The 23465-nt window shown below is 36.8% G+C and overlaps 1 protein-coding gene across 1 annotated transcript in view; it reads right to left on the minus strand.

The window, feature by feature from the left end:
• Window positions 1–23465, minus strand: part of TMTC2 (transmembrane O-mannosyltransferase targeting cadherins 2) — a 235952-nt gene that overhangs the window by 40118 nt on the left and 172369 nt on the right. Inside the window, exons 8-9 of the mRNA XM_063154949.1 lie at window positions 16694–16815; window positions 3106–3187 (exon numbers count right to left, since the gene is read on the minus strand). Of these exons, the coding sequence (XP_063011019.1) occupies window positions 3106–3187; window positions 16694–16815 (204 nt within the window). The remainder of the gene's footprint in view (window positions 1–3105; window positions 3188–16693; window positions 16816–23465) is intronic.

Below are 23465 nucleotides of genomic sequence, written 5' to 3' on the forward strand. Positions count from 1 at the left end.
GATTCATGAGAATTTTCTCTCTTCCATCTGTGAGGTGTAGCATCTTGTGCACCTGAGCAGCTTGTAGTAAATCACTCATCAACCCTCATGTATTTGTAAGATGTAATGGTTTTGCATCAAGTTCAGATGTTCAGATAACTGACATATGAGAGGGAGAAAGCAAGAAGGGCAAAAGAAAGGTGGTCAGGTGAGCAGCAGCCTGCATTTCCATCTGAGAGGGGACTAGAAAAAAAGCTGCTTCCCCTTATATCCAATGAAGTGGCATCCTGACAGCAGTCTACAGGGATTTATGTATCTTCAGCTTTTGCACTATTTTTCCCTTCAGACATCTTCAAACATAATGAGTCTGGGAAACACTGCCTAAAACTTAAATCCCCTTAATCCCAAAGTCAGCCAAGTACCTATAGAAAACTAATTGTAATGCCAGCTTGAGCAGAGAAACATGCTGTGGTGGTATCTTTCAAGGAGAAACCATGAAACTGTTCCACTCCCTCCAAATTTTCATGTGATTAAGTAAGCTGCCTCCTGCACCAAGTCACACCTAAAAATAGCTTTGGCTTACGGCTTGAATTAAAGCACATTATAATACAAAGGTAAGCCTCTTAAAAGATACAGCATATTGACAGTTTTTCTCATAGCTCCAAGAAAAGTCCAGAAGGTTAGAAGTCAAAAAGAACATCTGCACAACCTTGAAGCAAAAATTATAAGTGCATGCAATCCACGTGCACTTGGAAGAAAATCTTCAGTCCATTTATTCCTGCTACTCCATCAACACCCCGTCATGTCCCAGCTGACCACTCTTTTCATTTGGCTGCTTTGTGAAGTATGTGTTTTTTTAGGACTGATGCCAACTACTTTATTCTCTCATCTCAACATCTTCATGCTGAGGAAAAAAAGCAATCTCTAAGATTTACATGCAAAATATGGATGTATTTCCTCAGGATGAAGAATGTACCTGTGACAAGGTGCTGGAACAAATTAATGAGATAGAGAGGTAAAGCCTGAAGTGTTCACTGAGATTCCAATGGATTATTTGGAATGCCCCTGGTAACACACAGTACATAGCCCTCATTATTACAGAAATAGGTGGAAAAGAGAAGAGAAATAATGCAAGGAAGAAAAGAAAGAAAAAGCAAGGGTAATTTAGTTTGCATTTTATAAAGTTCTGTGCCCAAAGCGACAAGGATTTGAGACCAGCTGTACTACACAGACACAAGAGCCAAGCAGAAGTAGACCATACTTCCTCATAGCTACTTTGATATAAAAGTAGAATAACATCAGTGAACCAGTGAGGTGATCAGAAGTTATATTGTGAAAAGATTTCACACGCATTCAGAAGAGCTCTCTGGGTATAAGGCTCCAAGACCTAGTGGCTGTTAAAGAGAATCTTCTTGTGTCTGTTGTCCTTCAGCAACCATTTCACTATGCTGTTATTCCAAACACTGACTGAATTTTACCCTTCTCTCCTAATCTGTTGAGTAGAACCTGGCTTATGTTGATTATCACCTCCGTACAATGACAGAATCCACTTTTTGAACCTGGTACACCATAAAGGAAAAGTTTTCCCATGTTTTTAGGGAATAATCTTAATTAGGAAATAACACACCACGTTAATATTGTAATCTGGTAATGAAGAAGTCAATATCTCAGACATGAATGATGATTTGAATAACCATGCTTTTAGTTTATAGGATACTTGAAAATGGGACAGAGGGAATATTGCAGGAAAGGACAAGCAAGTTGATGAGTAATGAGTGAAAAAGAAAAAAAGTTCTAGACAAATAATAAAATACACTAAATCCTAACATCATTTGCTGAGATGGACTGTTGAGACCAGCCACTGAATTTGTATGCAAAGATTTCTTAATAATTGAGGACAGCTTTCTTAGTAACAAAAGCTGGAAGGGGTTTGAGTGGGATTTCAAGAAACCATCAGCTGTAACTTTTACTCATTGATTTGAGATATACACGATACTCACATCCAATTGAAATAATGAGGTTTACAAGCACAAATATCCCTATCATCTTTACTTGTACAGGCATAAAGAGAAGACAAGTCTTTAAACTGCAATGTTTCATAATGCAAAATAATGCAACACTGAGCTACATTAATTTAAATACAATGACATGTTCTAAGTCCAAAGGTTGATTCTAGGAATCTAACATACAGAATTTCATACTGCATAGGACCAATGATACAACATATGAGCAATTCAAAGATATAACAGAGTAAAAACATGGTTACTATGTGAGATTTATTTTCCCTCTTACCCACTCATTTTTATTTATTTTACCAGTAAGAACAGAAGAGAAATGAAAATAATATACAAAGATATGTATATATATAGTGTGCTTTGTACTTCCCTACCTTCTTCCTAAACTAAGACAAAACTTACAAAGTGCTTTCTGTGTTCCAACTGGCACAACATAGCCCGCATTTTAAGATTTATCTATTATCAGCTTTAAAATATATTAAGAATTAGTCTATAAAGATAAATATTTTTGGTTCCCTGAGACTAAACACATCTGGAAGTGTTTTTTGCACATCTAGCAAAAACAACCCAAAGTTACAAAGATACCTCAAATTAACTGTGTGCTTTATGCAACATGCATGGTGTGAAAGGAAAGATACAGCCAACTTGTCAAAACCTTTTGTAATACTTAGCCATTTCAAGCCAAGAAGGTGGTGGGAAGGAGGTAGATGTAAGGCCTGTAAGACACTTCAATATACGGAACTCACACACACTAAAGTAAAATTTCTGATTGCCCACCCACCAACAATCAGTGAAGTCAGGCCAAAACTGTTAACAATAATATTCCAGGCCATGAAACTTTGACATATGGCAATAGTCACCTTTGCTCTTTCCCAGAGAGGCAGCAATACTGAAATTCCTCTCATAGTAGGAAAGCTAGGCAAAATATGAAAATCTTCACCTCCCCCTCTACAGTGATGGAAAAATGGCAATGAAGTAATATATGGTAGATTAGTTTCTTTCCTTTTAAAGAAGATATTTTGCCAGAAGAACTTCTCAAATTTTTAATCACTTGGAGAGATTAACAGCAAGCCTGGAATACATGTTGAAATCCTATCTATCTGAAACATACCATAATGCATGTAGCAGTTTCCTTTGGTGGGATCCAGCTGAATAGCCTTCATGAAGTACTTCTCTGCCTCACTCTTGCGTCCCTAAAAAAAAAAACAGGTGTGAAATTATTTTAACAGTGGGTCACCCTGGACAATCCTGTCCTGTAAAAATTTCAAAATTTCAGGCACTGCTGAAAAACAACTACTATTATCACTAGGCTTTAAACCAAAAAAATACAAATGCTTAAGTGCTACAGTAAGTTCTGTGGTCAGCTACTTTATGGTGCAGATCTCCAGACTGAGGAAGAAATGTATCCAACCTCATCAATGTCCAAGAAGTAAGGAACTGGTAGAAACATATTGCAAAAAGTATTGTAAAGGGCTTTGGAGTGCATATCAGTTCCATGCTACTTTTCTGGACAAGCATTACACTTATCCAAGCTAAAATCAGAGAGAAACTCGGACAGAACGTTAGTCATGCTCTTAAAAAAAAAGTCAGTGCGGGGTGGGGGAGGGAAGGCATGTTATGGTTCCATGAAATTAAAGAATCCTAGAAGTTCTCATGTTGGAAAGGACCCATATTTATGGGTCCTTCACTCCCACTCCCTGCTCCTCACAGGACTACCTAAAACCACGTGACCAAGTGTTTTCTAGATACTTCTTGAGCTCTGACAGGATGGGTGGTGTAACCACTTCCCAGTGACCTTTGCAGTGAAAAACCTTTGCCTAATCCATTCTAAATGTCCCCTGATGCAGCTCCATTTCTTTGCCTTGTATCTTAAATAACACTATATACACAGTCAAAGGTAAAGTTACCACAAAGGAAAGTAAATAAATAGAAAGTATTTTAGGGTTTAATGTTGAAAGTTAAAAAAAATGTATTTCTGATTTTAATATGTGAAGTCGGATTTTATCAGAAATCAATTCTGAAAACCATAAAACAGCTGTAATAGAAACAGAAATTTTTAAAGACAATGGTTAAAGGTACGACAACTGGTCAGGGAAAAAAAACCCCAAAACCAACCAAACTAAGCCTAACAGAACTGATAAAAAAAATAAACTGGTAAAAAGAATAGACATCTTATGAGACAGAGATTTCCTTATCACTAGAATCACCAATTCACTATACTCCCATTATGGTATAGACGAGCCAGAGCAGATCCATTAGTGGCCATTATTCTTTGAAAAACAGTGATATTGGATTAGTCTAGTCTGATACTCAAACACAAATCGCTTTCACATATTCAGTAAGACACCTGTGACCCTGTTTATCCCTATCCCCACAAAATTAGCTGCTGTGGTTTGTGCTATAAAATAGGCAGCCTGCAGAATAAAGAACAGTTAAGCTTAACCCCTGTGCAAGAAAGGCATTGTGGTCTGCACCTCTCAAGTTGCCTTGAGTGTGATTTCACAGATACAACCATATAGGCCTTCTCAAGTTTTGTGGTCTGGAAACAGACATGGCACACATCCTGCACTATCCCACAAGTTAACATAGGAATAATAATGAGGTCTGTTCATGATTACAGCTGCTTTAGATTCTCAGTATTTCCCTCAGGGGTCTTAGAGACAATAAAATAGAGTGAAGGAAGTTGTACAGCACACCAAAAACCATATGAAGACCAGGTTCCACCAAAACCAACACAGAGGTCACATTTCAAGAGAGCATCCTGGCAGAGATACGAGCAGGCTTACCATTTACAGGACTCTAGTTTCACAGAATGAATGTTCATCGGGGTAAGAATTCAGCCTTATTATTTAGTGACCTTTCTTTGGTACACCCATATTCCTTAAAGCCAAATCCATATGGCACAAGATTCCTATCAACCAAATGGTGCAATTACATGTCAGAGTACACTATCTTATACTGCAGTGGCCCTTCCTGCTTTATAAAAATACCCAAACCACGAGCAACAAAACAACAAAGCCATAAAGAAAAATCCCAAAGCAAAAAACCATATGACACATAACCCAGACTGATTTTTCCTCTTTTACTAGTGCAGTAGTGACATTTATTTTTATATATATATATATATATATATATATATTACAGTTTTTAAAAATAGCATGTAACTATAGTTAAGAACAAAAAATCATGAAAAAATTCATCAATTTAAGCAACTGGCAGGGTGTGGTGATAATCGAACACTCAATTTTTCACATTTAAGTCTAAGGCTGGCAATTTCTGGTCTGGCAAAAGTTACAATGGCTTATCTAAGTCTAGCTTTGAGGCTTCAAAATGAGAGGCACTAAGCATATGTATCATTAATACTGAGAGAAAGAACATCTACAGATTTTGCATAATTGCCTTTTTAACAGACCAACATTAATTAGTTTTAGCCGGTTGCACTTTGTGTCTATTTCTAGAATATCAAAGCACAGTTCATTGAATACAGTCACAAAATTGTAGCTTCTACCTACAGCATTAGAAGGCCACAAACATTTGTCAAACATGATTAATTTTTATTTACTATAATCACCAAAAATACATGACTGCTCTACACTTTTTGGCACTTTCCAAATGGCATACTGCACTCAAGTTCAGGCTAGTCAGGAGACCTACAATACACAGTGATGACAGGTGCCAGCATACATAACATCAAAAGAACTGTGCTATTTACAGGCTCAAATGGTCATTTCACAGATAAAGGGGAGAAAAAGCTTTAATTATATCCATCAATACGTAAAGTTATCTGATTAAAAACAATCAACAAAAGCTCTATTTGCTCATGCTGAACCATCACTTTCATTTATCCACATTTGAAAAAAATTATTTTAAAAAATGAATAAAAGTGTTTTCTTGCAGACTGGCATTGTGAGGAACCTTGCACCACACCAGCTAAAATGTCCTTTTAATGCAGTCTACTGCTAAAATGTCAATACCTCAGCATAGATTTAATACACTTTACTTTTTGTGACAAAATATATAAAATACAACCACTTGACAGAATCAGGCTATTTCACAATTAAAACTTAGTATTTATCAACTTGTTTCAATTATCCAATATACATCTTAACCACCCACCAGAATGCAGACACTGTGCAGTTTGCTTGACAGTAATCCTGTCACTGCTCCTTTCCCCCTGTATGTTTTCAGTGTTAAATAAAACAGATGGTGTAAGGGCATAAAATGATAACTTTTAAAGAAAATCCAAATAATTGTTTAAACAGCTGAAAACGACTGATTTGGGACAGGAAGGCATTTGGTGTGCATGCTCACTGTTACATGTATTGACCCATACAAAGGCAGGAATTGAGAGCCACTGGTAACCTCCCAGTTTCTAGCAGCAGGGTTTGCAGTCATATATGCATAATTACATGCTCTGGCAATTTTACAAAGCAAAAAATCGTAAGTTTACAACAGCATGAGAGCAGACTTATTTGAAGGGTAAAGAAGTTATTAATAAATTTTAATGAAAATACTTGACAGACCTGAGGATTAATAATGGGATAGCAAATACCTTTCTCCTCCTAGTCACCAGTTTACACTGAGTCCAGGTCAGGAGCTAATGAAAAGGTGCTCTATGACAGCTACTGGTCTGCTCTGGAGAAATGAGTGGGTGGTCCCAGCCCAAGCCCTAATGGAGATCCTCTGCACAGAGGTACTGGCATATTTATGGCTTTTCAGAGACTAACAGTGCAGAGACTAACAAGAAAGAATCATAAAACAATCAATGCCAACCTCCTTGCTGAAGAAAAGAACTTGAACATGATGAAGACACTTTAATAATTGATTTGGAACACTGGCTGATATTTGCCTTACTGCATCTGGACCTAAAGCATATAATGAGGACAAGCTTCCTGGAGTTTTCCATTAATAAAGAAAACACCAGTCCCCCTCTCCCCTGTCTCACGCCCAACTATAGATGAATTGCCCCTGCTTACCATCTTCCAGTAATATCAAGAAATTAAAAATGAAAAAAAAATTAAAATTGCAGGTAAGTAATACAGGGCTCTTATAACCTAACACATAAGTTTGTCCTGGCTTTCAGAAATACCTCACTCTCCACAGATAACACAGACTCTAAATAAGAATGGCTGGGTGCTTGCAGTTTTGGAAGACAAACTGTTAATTGTTTAAATATGATTTCAGGAACTTGATTTTTAAGACCACTTTTTTGCAGTGGACTGCAAGAGATATTTTATTTTGTTGGTTGCTTCTTCCCTAGAGACCAAAACAATATATCTGTGCTTGCTAATATGGTCAGACACACAGCTTTCCTACAAATGAAATTTAAATTTTTGTTATGATTACCAAAACAAGTGAAAGAAAGCCAGCTAAGGGCAGTTCATTCATTAGTAGAAGACTGTATTTATTCCTAAAATATTAAAAAGCTGAGGACAAAACTAGCATTTCGATATCCACCCCAATTTTTTTCCTCACTTTTCCTGTTAACTCTGCCAAATTCATGTTGAGGCAGCTGTTGTACTTCAGGCTGCTGGAGGCCCAGGGACCCTGCAACGGTAGTAAAACTGGGAAAGACTAATACAGCTGAGCAGCTCTGAATAACCCTCCCGTGGAAACTATGATGACACAGTGGCAACCAGTAAGGTGGTTCAACAAATTAGGTGGTCTCTGCAATTTAAACCAACTTTATATGACATAAATATTCATCATTCTTCAAAACTTAGGAGGGTTTCACCAGTAGGACACAGACTTCATTCTTCAATATAGTTTTACCAACTTTAACTGGTAATAAAGTGATTGCATAAAGAACTTAATTTATGCTACAAATGCAGTTGACTGTCACTCTCCACATCTGTTTTGTTTGGGGTTTTTTTGGCTAGCATTCACATTTTTAATAAAACAGATTGAATTATGAAAAGATTTATTAATGGAAGTTTGATTAAAATGTGCACATTGATAGAGAAAAACAAGTATTATGTTACATGCTTTTTTTCTTCCTCTCTAGAACACTTTAAAGTCACAGACTATTCAGTGATAGTAAAGAAGTTTGAACTGAACCGGTAACTTCCTTTCCATGTTTCTTTAAGTTATTGCAGACGTGCATATCCTCTTTCATAACCAGTTCCTTTTGCCTCACAAAAGTTGGGAGGCAAAACTCAAATGGTGTGATACTGAGTGAATGAGTAATACATTCTTCAAATGTTTTTACTTAGCTGGACTAATGAAACAGGAACTATAGCATTGCACCTTATAATGATGTCATGGATGCAGGCAAGCTCGCCACCCCAGGTCTAAATATCAGTAGTTCAAAACCAACTTTAATATTTAGCATTTAGTAGCTAAAGGGATCTTTTTTTTTTTTTTTCCTTCATTTTGCTGTTATTTCTAACTCTTCTCTCTTCACTCTGAATTACAACACAAATATCTTGTACCATAATTTGTATGTGAAATGCTAGACCAACTGAAATATACAGGACTTGGATTATTAACATCAAAGGTCTAAAATTTATCTCAGTTTCTATCCTTTCTGTGCAGTCAGGAGACAAATCCTGCCTTTTCATCTCATCTTTATTAAAATAAAATAGTAACAATCAAACATGGCAGAGAAGCCATCTCAGTGTATGGGAGCATGAACTGCACCGCTCTAGAGGAAATTACACTATAAATCTTTATCTACCAATTCAAAATAATTCACCATTTATTAAATTTTATAATAAATGTGGAGCAACTTTCTTGTTGCTGTCCAGTGTGACACATAACTTGGTCATGACTAACATTCTCCTCCCCAGTCTTTTCACTGGACCAGGGCCCTCACATGCACAATCCCATACATTGCATACTGCATGCACAACCCAGTATATAACCTCGTTGCTTTTGGAAATAAGCCTTGGTAGAATCAAGAACATCCAACCTCTTGTAGTTTCATCTTCTATTTGCACCTTATGAGGTTAAATTTCATCTTAATATATAACATTAGCCCTCCTTCAAACACATGCAGAATTTTTTTGACTAAAAATCCATCTACTAGCTTCACTGAGATACTGCCGAAGTCAGTGTGATTCTTCTGTGAGCCAAGGTTAATTGAGAGTAACAAACTGTGTTCTTGAGTATACATCTGCAGTGACAATTAAAGGCATGATAACCAGAGGGTTGAGATTGAAGCAGTGCCCATTGGCTTTGGTGGGAATTTACCGGACCTTAAGCATTTTGGAATGTGACACGACTGCATACGAACAGACACACAGATCTAGAAATTAAAGCACAGCTCAAAACTTCATTGACTTGGGACATGACTGAGACACACTACTAAGATGGTATTTTTTCAAGTATTATGTATCAAAATCAATAATATATTAAAGCTATTTGACATCCATTTTCTTGGTTTATGTGTCTCCTATCACCAAAATCATTCTTGTTCTATTAAAGTATTCAAACCAATACAGAAAAGAAATGTAGGCATAAATTTTTTTCCCCTTGGAGGATTTTTTATTTGGTTGTTCTGTTGTGGTGGGTTTTTTTTGTTTGGTGGTATTTTTAAATAGTGTATCTATTTTTAGTGTTTCTTTTGGGGTAACTTTAAGTCTAGAAGGAATTTACTTCATTACATCACTGTTGGAACCAAGAAATATTGTGTAAAGTCTTAAGTAAACTTTTAATGAACAGATTTCATTCTATACCTTGTGATTTATTTACTGTCTAGACCCCTATTGAAATACTCACTTCAGTCATTAAGCTTTGACCATGTTGTATTAAAAATATGTAATTAAATGTGAAGTAAATTTCCAGGTTATCTGTTCAGTCTTAAACCACATTTTATATTTTCTGATAAAGAAATGTATTAATATCTACTCACATTTCACTGGCCAGTGAGTAGAATATAAATTCAGTATTTTCACATGCTGTCTTCACGGAGTCCTGTGAATTTCTCTAAGCTAAATCTGGCCTATTTTTTCACAATTCCTAACAAAATTACTATGCACAGCGTAACTACAGCAGTTTTATTCAACCATGTAATAAAATAAAAAAGACCTCTCTTTTGGTGCATTAGAACTAGATGATTTTTAAGGTTGCTTCCAAACCCAAAGCAGGCTGTGATTCTTTCATGAAAGCTGTTCATTCTGTGTCAGTGATGTTCGCTGTAACAAGCTTTAAATTTATGTTGAGTAAAGTGAGAAGTTTAGGGCTCCCTCTTTCCTGTCTACAGGAAGTTAGAAACACGATACCAAAGATGAGATCCCTGAAGGAGGTTACTGAGGGGTTACATGCCTAAATACCTGTTCCAGAGTCATTTATGAACTAGACAGATATGGTATATTTAAATGAAAATATTCTGTTTTACAATTAATTCTATTACAGCTGGCATGCAGCCTAACACATGTCCTAAGGGGACTGGAAAGTATATCTATGGATGCAATACTTCTGGCACACAGCCAGCCTCTGAAGAAATACAGGCTCAATAGATGTCAGCTATTGAAATTTCTGTAGTTCGGAAATCCTGTCATTCAGACTGGATGTGTTAAAGCTCCAGATACACCAGATAACCAAACCTTTTTAAAAAGAGCCTGCATTTCTGAAGTCAGTAAACCTGATTTTCCCCGCTGAAGAGGAAAACCCCTTCCTTCTAGCCACTACAAGTGAATTGCTTGTAAGCTGGAAACAAAAATGAAAACAACTCACATTTTGCAAACTCAGAACTAAATACAAACTGTGCACATATCAATTTTAACCCCCAAGAGATTTCAAGCGTCAAGAAAGCTCATAGTGTCTATGCCAGGCTCCAAAGACAAACTAATAAAAGACAGTAATGGCTATTGGTTGGCTTAACTTGATTTCTCAGGCAAGGCATTCTCATGGATTCAGTGTCATTTTTATATTGTCATGCTGTGACTTTACCTGAAATACCCAATTTTCACTTTAAAAAAAAGTCTTCCTAGAAGCAGTACTAACAGCCAAGGGATATGGTTTCCCAAAATGAAATACCAAAGAGTTTTCCTGATCTAATTAAATTGACCTGTTCAGAAAATGCCTTTTCACTAGCTAAAGATTTCTCTATGTGTAGGCATTTATTGGCCCCCTAAGTATTACTGAAAATATTTTTGTTTGCTTTAAATGAGTTGATTACTGACAGAAGAAACTGTTCTGGAAGATCATGACTAGATTTAACAGAGCATTTCAATTTGCTATTTCTTAAAGACAGTCATGATTCTTTTGACATCATGACTGTTCTCCCTCATTCCTGCATTCTTCCCATTCGTGTAAATCTAGAGAGACAGAAAAAAAGTAGCAATGAACCAGTGACATTAAAGATGACAATATGACACATTTTTCCAACAGAAATGCAAATTTCCTTTCTGTGCTGAAACACCAGCAGCGAGTAATTACAGGAAATGTAAATGTTGAATTAATCTATTAATCTACACCATTCTCCTTTTCCCCTAAAGTCCCATGCTTTTCTGTTTTTCCTATCTTCCATGTATTTTCATGTTTTCATGTATTTATATTTATTTTGAGATGACAGTCAAGCACTACACCAATTACTGAATACAGTAGGATATTTGATTGCAACACTCTGAGTAATTTCACAACTAACCAAAAATGTCAGGATATCTCACTGGACTTCTGTTTGTCAGAAGCATAAGCAACAATCAACTACAGAAAAAACACAGTCACTTACTGAGGAGCAATTATCTCAAAACTTAAGAAAAGTACTAAACTTCAACATTGATACTTGAATGTCACAATCGTGTTACTTTTAATCCAAAACACTGCCTGTCTCTATCATGTCTATGACTGCCTTTTCCTAATCCTCATTTGAAGAAAATATTTTAAAATAAAGTATTTTATATTACAGAGAATCTTCTAGGATTCTGAATTTAATACTTGGAGTTCTGTCAGCAAAATTTTACAAGGCAAAGTAAATTTTTCTCACAGCATTTTGGGTGATTTTCCAATCCAGTAAAAAATAGGAGATTAACAGCACTGTGTGGAGCCATGTTAAATGCAAAAAAACACTGTGCAATTTCTTTAAGAGAAATATAGCAAAGCCTGTAATTCCTAGAGGTGACACGCTAAATGTTACAAGATGATGCTGACCCTAAGAATTTTAGCAATTAGTGCCACTACTGTAAACTATGCAGGGTCATTTGTGGGCTCAACTTCACTCAAAACAGGCAGAACAAAACTTGAAAACATTTATTTGTAATTGAAATAAAGCTTCTCAGAGTAGCATGCTACTGTAATAATCAACCACTGACTGATGGCAGAGGCCAGACATTATGAGGGAGGCTTTCTTAGTCTTCTCTTTAGGACTACTAGAGTGAGAAGAAGAAAAAAAAAATTAAAAGCCTTACTTGCAAATTATTTTTTTTTAGCAAGACAGCCAATGCCTTCTCTTCTAGAAGGTCTGTTCATATAATGGAAAACAAATTACAATACATGCTCAAGGCATCACCTAGCACTGTCATTTTTGACAGACTCATTTTTATCCTAAAGCTGAGAGCCTTGCAATTTTAAAGTCTTTCAAAAAATTATGCTTTTCTTTGTAATATAGAAATAAAATACCTAAGCAAGGGATGAGGCTCAGATGCTGTGGTACAAAGCTACTAGAAGATTGGCTATGTTAACTAACATGTCACATTGAAAAATAAATTCCTCACTATTTAAGCATCTTAACAAGTTACAGGCATGAAAAGCACATAATGCTAAAGCACTACAGTTCTAAACACCTACATGTCGTTTCAAAAATATAAAAGAAGGACAAACCTAAGCCCCAGACAACTGGCTATTTTCCAATTATTCTAGTAACTGAGCTACCAATCATGATTTTCAACCACTATATTATGCTGTCCTAGCATATTTTCGAGAAAATTGTAGCTTAGTGAGCTGTAATTCTTAGATATAAACATATAACCTGACCTAATCTAGGAGCTAGGAAATTCTTGTAACTTATGATATTAGGTACCAAGATTGTAAATTCATTAGCTATTCCTCTGGAGCTCTTAAGCTGGTCTGTTTTTCCTACATATACAGCAGCATGCCCAAGTCCATTTGGGCATTACTTGTATCTTTTCCAGCCTAAATGATTCTCTGATTCCGTGTGATGCTGCTTTCAGTAAGATTAATACTAGCAACAGACTTGAGAAGGCAGAAAAGCTGAGGTTAAAATTAAGCCACTTCATTGGAATCAAAGTAAGGAAATAAAACATAGCTGAATTTGTGAACTTTACAGGTCTGTCTTTACTAGGGGGTTTTATATTAGAATTGCCTTAGGCTGGAATTTAGGAACTTGTCTGGAAATCACCTCCTCTCCTCCCTTACACCCCTAATTTCACTGACAGAGAAATCTCCTGTCTATATTAGCACCTACATCCACCTTTCACTACATCAGCAATCTCACATTTCTCTCCTAGAAAAGAGACACAGAGAAGTGTTATTAACAGTTTTGTCACAGTACCTATATTCAGAAATGGGTTTGTAAAAAGTTCAAAAGTTTGATTCCAACAGAAGACAGCAAAGAAGCCTCTAACACATCTCTAGCATCCAAAAACTAACTGAAGTAGGCTTTTCTCTTTCCTAAATTTACAGGCTGTGAGAAAATTATCATTAACCCAGGCAGGAAAATAGAAGAATAAATCACAGTGGTAGCTCATGTTGGGATTGGGCTGAAATAACTACACTAAAGGGAGCAGCTCTAATCTGAATCCCAAGGAAGTTTGTGAAGAATTCCAGGAAGCATGTCAGTTACAGGAATTATGTATTTGTGATGGGAACTAATCCTAGGACAGTTCAGTATGCCAGAAACTGGACACAATTCATTTTGTGAATTACTGAGCAGACAGTAACCTGCAAAACTGATTAAGTGACCAAAATGGAGAGAAAAACCACATATTTTACTGCCAAATCTCTTCATCCATTTTTGTGTTGAATATTTTTTCAGAACTGTAGCTCAAAGAACTAATTGGAATTAATGCAAATTTTCAGTAAATCAAAGATAAGGGAACTTTATTTTGCATTAATGAAGTAACCATCGGAAAAATATTGTGCCATCTGTAAATACTTTGTTATCATAGTGTTCTTTGCTATATGTTTATAAATCCTGAAAGTCAACAGGACACCAGCACCAACTTTTCAGCTTACACTGCTGTCAATGGAAGGGACATCAAACCTATCTGTACATATTGCCATGAATATGAGAAGCAACAGTAATAAAGACAAAAGTGTCAAGAAATAATAACAAACAAATGTGAGGAGAATGGACTACGATTATGGCACAGAGCAAGTACAGGAAAGCAAGTGTGTGTATAGAAAGGAAAGGTATTTTATTTCCTATCATAGTGCAGTATTCAGGGTTCAAAGCTGTATACAGTTCTTCTCCTTGCTGAGGCATGTTCTTCCACAGCTCAGATGCTCAAGGCACAATCCACACCACACATATCTTCATTTATATCCCCAGAGAAATGCAAACAGTTCAATTCTACTATTAGGACTCATGCAGATTTTTCATTGCTTCCTTCTAAAAGTTGGGATACTAACATTAAATTTTAATTCTATACCTGCAGTTTCACAATGAGGGGACAGAATTAAGAAAAAATAAAGTAGTGGCTCACAATGTTTGTACACTTCTGGGATTTGGGGATTTAGTTATTTTGAAGAAAACTGTGAGACCTTGTTTCCCAGAATCACTGCAAGACTTTCCCTAACAGACCTCATATTTCATACATGCAGCAGTTGAAAAAATCAACCAGAGAACTACTGGGGTAGGGGGGTGTGTGTACATAACAAAAAAACCAACCAAACAAAAAGAAATTTGGATTTTATTAAGAAAACTTTTTACTTCCTCTCCTCGCCAGGACAGGGTTAATTTTTGCAGTAGTCAAAAGGGGGCATGGCCAGGACCCAGAGGTTATTCTAATAAACACCTCCCCATCCAGGAAAGGGGGAAAGGGGTCACTTCTGGATCAAGGACCATGGTGGCACGGTCGGGTTTTGCCAGGGGTTGCTGAGTTGTGACCATTCCCATGCGAATTGTTTGCCTCCCTCATACACTTTGTTATTAATATTGTTGCTCTTACTATTCATTTTATTATTTTATTACTGTTTGCAGTAAATTGTTCTTGTTTCAGCTCATGATCTTTACCTTTTGTGCCTCCAATTCTCCACTCCACGCTGTGGCAGCAGGAGGCAGAGGGAGTAGTGAGAGAGCAGCATGTGGTTTGGAGTGTTACAGTGGGAACACTAAATTGGGAAATACTATTCCTAAACCACAACACCTCCCCACAGCAATTCCAATAAATTAGCACTTTTGTGTCAAAGATCTCCTAAGAAGAAGCCAATAACACTGACTTTCAGCTATTATTCTTAGGTCCAATATACAAAGATATCTGCTAGAAAAGCAAGATAAATAAGGAAATCTTCCTGTACAACCTATTTGTAGTCCTATTCAACAAGGCGGCAAACAATGGGTGCACATATTTGTCAATATCCCAGCAATTTTAACTGGAAATAGCTCAAAAAAAAAGCCTTTCCAGGACATGGAACTGACAGGCAATGGGGATATAACACTACCACCCCGACTTCCATTTAACATTAAAACCTTCCTTTTCATGCACCTTTTAAAACTCTGCATTCAATATTACATAGTAACACAGACCGATTTTTAAGTCTTTCAAACCATGTTGTCACCTGTTACTCATACAGAAAACTTATGTTGTAATTCCTTCCCCTTTTCTAAATTCAGATACTTTTAAAGCAGTAATGGATCTCCTGAAATTAATCATCTTGTGCTCCACAATAAGACATTTTTGGCTTGAAGACTGGACAGCACAATCAAGACCATAGAAAAAAGTTTATCACCAGGTGAATAGTTGAGGAACTTTCAATGGAGGAATATTCAGACTGAGGCACAGGGACTCAATAACCATGAAGAGGTGTATCAGTAGAGCACAGGAAGCAAATATGAACCCACGAAGGTAAACAAGGAAACCAAACGTAGAACAGATAAAAATGAAAGAAAAATGGGAATGAGAAATGAAAAACAAATGAAAGACAGTTTAAAAACAGAACTATTTGAATTAATAAAATAGAAATCCATTTCATTTTCAAAATGTGTGAACATCAAAGACGGACTGGCACTTTGCTATAACTATCAAAGGGGGTTAGTTTAGCTGGAGCCACAAGGACACTGGCAGCCAAAAGTTAAGTAAATTTTACAGAAATAAAGAAGTCCAACTCTTCTGATTTTTTAGAACTAGCTCTTCATAGTTCAGTAGTTCCTTTCACACGCTCAAAGAGATACTCCTAAAGAAGTGCAAATTCAAAGCACAAGATGTTATTCACAAAGTGTAGGTGACACCCAGCCATAGGCTGCTCCAACAGCTCTGAGTCAAACACTGAATATCTCACAGAATAATTCCATTACTTGTCATCCAAAGAACTTACAAAGGCTTTATCAAGAGAACTCCGTACTGTGCTTTACAAAGTTCCTGTGCCACTACAACGGGTTTTTTTCCAGCACAGAGTTGGTACTATCTCAAGAATCGAGGCAATGTCTCACAAAAAAAACCCAAAAAACAATGCTGTCAAAGTCCTTAATTAAAAGGAATAACTGAAACAGTGTGACAAACAGGCAATAAGCAATTTTCAGGACAAAGCTCTCCCATTCCTTTACCTAACCTACCGAAAGGAGGTGCTGATAAACTCACCGTCAGGGCCAGCAGTTTTCCATAGGTGAGGTGGGCTGGAATGTGGTCGCTCTTGGATCGCAGTGACTCCACGTACCAGTGCTCTGCTTCAGGCAGCCGGCTCATTCTCATATAGGCTTCTCCTGCAGGGTCGAGCAAATGCTAGTGAGAATGCCACAAATTTCTCAAGATTTCCATAATTTGTTTATCACATAATTTCTATGTTTTAATTGTGCAGAGATCTAGAAAAAGGCAAAGTGATTTGAACACTTGCAACCACACCCACACACAAAAAACCTTGGAGAAACTTGAGCGAGGAGATTAAGTTAAGGCCTTATTAGGGCTGAAATAGCATAGCTGAGATGAAAACTATTGTTGGAAAAAAATTGCCAGAGAGAGCACCACTTGCTAAGATTTAGTCAAAAGTCTCAAAGTAACAGAAATCTTACCTCATCTACTTTAGTAAAGCTACTTCTTTTCCATTGGTCTACATTGCAAAGCATGGAATAGCAGGGAGAACATGGAAATGTTTGCATTTAATCATAATAACTCAAGAACCAAAAACTAGGGTAGTAGAAGACAATAGTCCTGAAAGTATATCGATGGGAGGGGCAAGTCGTTAAAAAAACTAATCTCTGAATGCAGCTATATTTGGTCATCTACCACAACTTCTTTAAATTAAAACATAGCATCTATTAGTTTAAAATTGCTAATCTTACGAAGCCACATACAAAATGACAAACTGGACATTTTTCAAGGTGAAATCCTTTACAATGAGAGGCTGAGGCGAGGAATGTTAAAGAGCAATATATGAATGGGATGCTATATATTTATATATATATTATATATTGTATATTAGCGTTAGATAACTGTAGTCATGAAGTTTCTGCGAAAGAGTTTAGCATACACAGCAAGAAAGTCTCTTTCTTCAATCTTTGCTTCAATGTTTGCTTCTTGAAGAAGCAAACAAATTTCTCAAAGGTTGGAAACAATAAATATGAAACAAGTATGTAGTGGTGAAGAATAACAGCTTTCAGATTAACTCTGCACTTACACAGCTCTTTCACGAGGACTCTGGATATAAATGTGCCCTTTCCTGCATCAATGACAACCTGAAAATGCCACTTGAAGATTCAGGATTTCATCATCCCACCAGCTGGTCCATTTCTAATAAATGAATAAGTATCTTCCAAAACTTAGGAAGACACAGGTTATCAAATGCTACTCCTGGAGGATCAAAAGAGTACACCTCACCCAAGTAAAGATCAGCTAAGGCTGCCTCCAGGTGAGTTACAGCCTCCAGTTCTGCATTTCATGGAAATTAATAACTGTGAAGGTACCAGGGAGATAGAGGAACCAAAGTTCTTTTATCAAGAATTGAAGTCAACTACCACACCCTCAAAACTTGGACATAAAGATTGTCAAAGAGGAAAAATAACTCATAGCATGGGAGCTAGTTTTATCTCTTTATCTTGAATATTTACAGAGGCTGTGGAAGATTTTCTTCACAAAAGAAAATTGGATAAGGCCAAGTCAGATTTTTTTTTATGTCTTTGTCACCAGAGGAGAAGGACACCAGGCAAAATGTGGCAAGTCAGTTTTGAGTTTCAGGAGTTAGGGCATGGTGCATGCAAAATGATCAAACTTCAGATCACAGATAAAATAAGCATGATGTAGAGACAGAAGTCATGCTAAGCCAAGGTTAAAAGAAACCAACATGATTGTTAACAAACAGACTTTTTTCAAACAAGCCTGCTGTATTTAGAGGCTTGCATCTCTGTCTGGGAAAAAAGTCTACTTGTTCTAAATCAAAGTTCTACATTGAGCATTTCATACTCATGCACTGGTCTGGATATCAGATATCCAGAAGCACTTTGGTAATTCTGCTGCTGTTTAGGGCCAAAAAGACAGAACAATTCCCTGCAAAAAATTCCAGGCTAAATTTTAAAAAAAAGTCCAAAGAGGTAAGAAATCCCAAAAGAACATGAACATCACATTCAGTGACAGCAACATCATGTGATCTTTTCACTATGTCAGCAGTCACAAGTAAGTGACCCAACAATATACTTTATCTGCACAAAACAAGGCCATTAAGTGTAGAAAGGATGGAAGAAGCCAGAAGTCAAGCTTTATGCTCCCCTCAACTCCTCTTCCAAGCTGCATGCTTTAATGTAGAATGTTTAATTACTTGATTGCATACTATTTCTCCCAGAGCCCCTTGCTTCATTAGAATACAGGAAATGAGGAATCCATATTGTCCTTTTCTTTAAGTGGAAAATTCACCCCAAGCTGTTACAGCTTGGCAGAGTTTCAAGTAATTAACAACAAGATGCTTTAAGAGTAATGTAAGCAGACATAAGTGATGGAGCTATTATCTGTGGGTAGTAAAGGCTGAATGCACTGCCAAATATCAAATGGATCCAAGGTTCTTATCTATCTTTCATGATGGATCCTGATATAAGAAGAGATTTAAAACCTTAGAGTACTTGAAAATTCAATTTTTAATAGGTTTTAAGAGCTCAATGAGTTCACAAACTAAACTCCTAAAACTTTGAGGATATTTTGGGGGGGGGGGGAATCTATAAACAAAGCTACAATATGTCAATCTTCAATATAAACATCAAAGAAAGAAACTGTTAAGAACTGAAAAGAAAGAAACTGTATTTCCCTGAACCTCACAGTTGAAAACTGGGAGGAGCTGTTGACATCCCTGAAGGCAGGGAGGTTCTGCAGAGAGACCTCAACAAACCAGAGACATGAGAGATCACCAACCATACGAAGCTGACAAAAGGCAAGTGCCAGAGTCTTCACCTGGGATGAGGCAGCCCTGGACGTGCGGACAGACCGGGGAATGAAAGGCTGGAATACAGTGCTGCATAAAGGGTCCTGGCTGATGACAAGTTGAACTTGGGTCAGCAGTGCCCTGGCAGCCAGGAGGGCCAGCCTTGTCCTGGGGACATCGGGCACAGCATCACAGCTGGGCAAGGGAGGGGACTGTCCCACTCTGCTCTGCACTGGGGCAGCCCCACCTTGAGTGCTGGGGGCAGTTTTGGGTGCCATGATATAAGAAAGATCGTTAGCTAATAGAGAGTGCCCAACAGAGGACACTCAGGATGGTGAAGGGCCTTGAGGGGAAGCTGTATGAGGAGCAGCTGAGGTCATCTGGACTGTTCAGCCAGGAGGAGACTGAGGGGAGACCTCATGGCAGTCATGACTTCATTTGGAGGACAAAAGGAGGGGCAGGCACTGATCTCTTTTCTGTGGTACCCAGTGACAGGACCCGAGGGAATGGCCTGAAGCTGTGTCAGGGGTGGTTTAGGTTGGATATCACGAAAAGGTTCTTCACCAAGGGCGTGGCTGGGCACTGGAGCAGGCTCCCAGGGAAGTGGTCACAGCACCAACCCTGACAGAGTTCCAGGAGAGTCTGAACAATACTCTCAGGCACATGGTGTGACTTTTGGGGATAGTGCTGTGCAGGGCCAGGACTTAGACTTAACGATTCTTGTGGGTGTCTTCCAACTCAGCTGATTGTGTGATTCTGTGACTCTTTGCAAGTAATTCTCTATAGCTGAACATTTTTTTCTGAGGAACCTGTATCAAGAATTCCTATATTATAAGTAACTAGAACATAGACTGCTACAGCAGGAAGCACTGTTAGGGGGTCTGTTATAAATGCCATCCTGTAAATGAAGAAAAGAAAAAGTTGAAAATTGACATCAGCTCCTACCACTAGAATAGATTAGAATTGAATTCTACGGTCTACCATAGAATAGAATTCTATGGTCTGGAATGATCTTATAGATCATTCTATTTTCTACCAAAATAGAATCAAGCAACAGGTAACTGAACAATTAATTCAATGAAGTGAATGTATGCATTAGGCTGATGCAATTTAGTAATACCTATGCCACCTTGAGATAATTTTCCATCCAAATGTTAGAGAAAACATGTATGGATTGATTGCTGTACTTCAGGATGCATTAGCCTGTCTGAGATTAAAATAAGAAAAATAATATTTGCCATTTACAATCATGCATTCTTATAAACTTGCAACACAAATGATTTAGGCATTAGAAAGATAACAAGTGTCCATTGGCAGAAAATACACAATCGTGCAAGCAGATTTCTATGTTTACCTTAACAATTACTTATTTTGTAAAATCTTTCAAATCTCATGCCAGAAGTCTGAAAGATCACACACAGACACATTATTAATAAACCTTGTCAGATCTGTAAAGTTCAACAGAGGTAACAATGACAGAGAAAGAAATTCATGGCAGGGAAAACCTTAAGCTATAAATGGTCAGTTATTTCCAGTCCCTAATCTGTACAACACACAGACATGCAGCATTGCCTGCACAATGAGTGGTGGCAATAAATTCAATAGATGACTGGAGTAAAATGAGACCAATCAGTATTTCAAAACTGTTTCCAGCTTCACAGGGGTTAGTTCAGTTAATATTTTCTGAGTTTTATGAACCCATTTCTTGTCTTATTCTACTAGAAAGCTCATAGATTATTAAACTGTAATTCTCATTTACTAATGTAGTGCAAGAAAAACATTAATATGCAACTGAAACATCATTTAAAGAAGTGCATACTAAGTTCATGGACATTTCTATTAATACTTTCAAAGAAATCAGAAATGGGATACCTTTTAGCTAGATTTTCACCACCAAAATTAAATGCCTATACTCAAGTTGATTTTATTTGCCACAAAGATAGACTACTTGCAAAACTACCATTCACCAATAGTATTTTCCCATATTTCCTCAGAATCTTTGGAATGTAAAAATAATATTCCAAAATAAAATTAAATCCCACAAAAATAATAAACTAGCAAAAAACTCACCACTAAAATCATGCCAGGATATTAATTGTAATTAAATATATTTGATAAACATAGCCTTAACAATAATTAACATATAATTTAAAATAACTTAAACCCCGTAACAATCATAATAAAAATTAAATGTTTATATTAAATAATAATGCTAATAAAAGATTAGCTTGCTAGCAGCCATTTCCCCTAAAGACTTATATTTTACTTCACAATTAAATGGAATTTGTTTGTTAGAAAAATAAATTTTAAAAAAGGACACAAGATTTTCCAACACATACCACATATTGTTAAAAAGCAAAATTAGGTAGCATTTATATGAATGTATGTTACATGGTTCTAGCTAAACATCTCATCTATTGATTTAGTGATTTCTCTGTTTCAGATGCAATTAGTCATGCCAAGGCCATATCCTGTTAGGGAGCATGCCAGATTTACTACTCAGAAAGTCCAACAGAACTGTGGATGTAAAAGCACTGTACTTCCACAGGTGAAAGGTAACCATTCTTTCAGATTAAGATATGTCCCTCTAGTGCTCCTCCTTTAAGAACCCCAGAAGAGACTGCTGAAAAGACATCTGAAAAATTATCTCCATAAAGGAGACAATGTATGGTAAATCTGCCTTGCATCATCCTTATTTATGCTAGCTGTCAGCCCCTCCAATTTTGGGGTAGTAAAACTGTAATATAGGAAACATAAAATTTGACATGGACAAGACACTATGTATCAAAACACAAAGGAAGATGGAGATGCCCTTTGAAAATAAAAATCTCTAACATATACATTCCATCAGGATTTAAATTTAATTTTTCTATTATTTCTTTTAATTGGGAATATAAAAGAATTGGACAGTTATGGGGAGGTCTGCATCCCTGTGTGCTACAATACCACAAGGAGTTTGTGCCTTTGATAATGTAACCGTGCAGCTTTCTTGTGCAAATTAAGGCTGCAGATGTGCTTACCATAAAAATGCACCTCTCTAGATATATGACTTCCCTCTTTCTTCCCTCTGGTACCAGTGCATAAAATAACATAATAAATCTGGAAGCACAGTTTGATGTTATACTATACTGATGTATAAGATCTACTGCAACAGATTAACAGTTTTGGTTATAAATATGCAGCGCATGCACATCTTCCCTGAAACAGCTGAACCATGTGAACATAGTGAGCATCAAGTTTGGCATAGACCAAGCATATTGTGGCTCAATTCTTTTTTCCTTTTACAGAATAATCTCCTTTAAGATTTCAAGGAATGTATTGTATTTTATCAAGGTTTTATGATGGATGGGAGTCAATCCACATTTACTTTGCCTGAACAAATTCTTACAGGCCTTAATTAGCTGAAGCAAAGCCTTATCTGATTTAATTACACCACTAAGCTACTTTTGAAGGAAAATACCTATAGTAGAAAACAGATATAAATTAAGGACATCAAAATAACATCAGTTGCAACATGGAACAGCATGGACATTGCACAGTTGTTTCCTTCTGTACAAAGACTTCCAGTGAAAGAAGACAAAAATAGAGGCATGAAGCTCACACAAGATAGGTAATTTCATTTCATGCCACTTGTAGGTTTCTTTAAAACTTTATTCATAGAAGCACTTTCCATTAGAATCATGCCTAACTGGGATGCCTGTAGTGCATTTTCCATATTGGATTATATTTTTGGTCTGCAAATGTTATGTTTACACTTATTTTCATATTAAGCCCTGCCCGTTTAAAATAAAAAAGCACTTCATCCTTCGAATCACCTTTTTCAGATTCCTACCTGAGAAAACTCAAACATTTCACACTAATATATATATCAATAGTTCAAAGAGCTAAAACTAAGAAAATCTTGGAACCTGGGGAAAAAAAAAACCAAACATGCTCTCGAACATTGAATTAATTACCATCTCCAGCAATCCACTGCTGTAACCTTCCTACCCAGCTTGATTCCCTCAAAGC

Source organism: Melospiza melodia, chromosome 4, assembly GCF_035770615.1.
Source record: "Melospiza melodia melodia isolate bMelMel2 chromosome 4, bMelMel2.pri, whole genome shotgun sequence".
NCBI lineage: Eukaryota > Metazoa > Chordata > Aves > Passeriformes > Passerellidae > Melospiza > Melospiza melodia.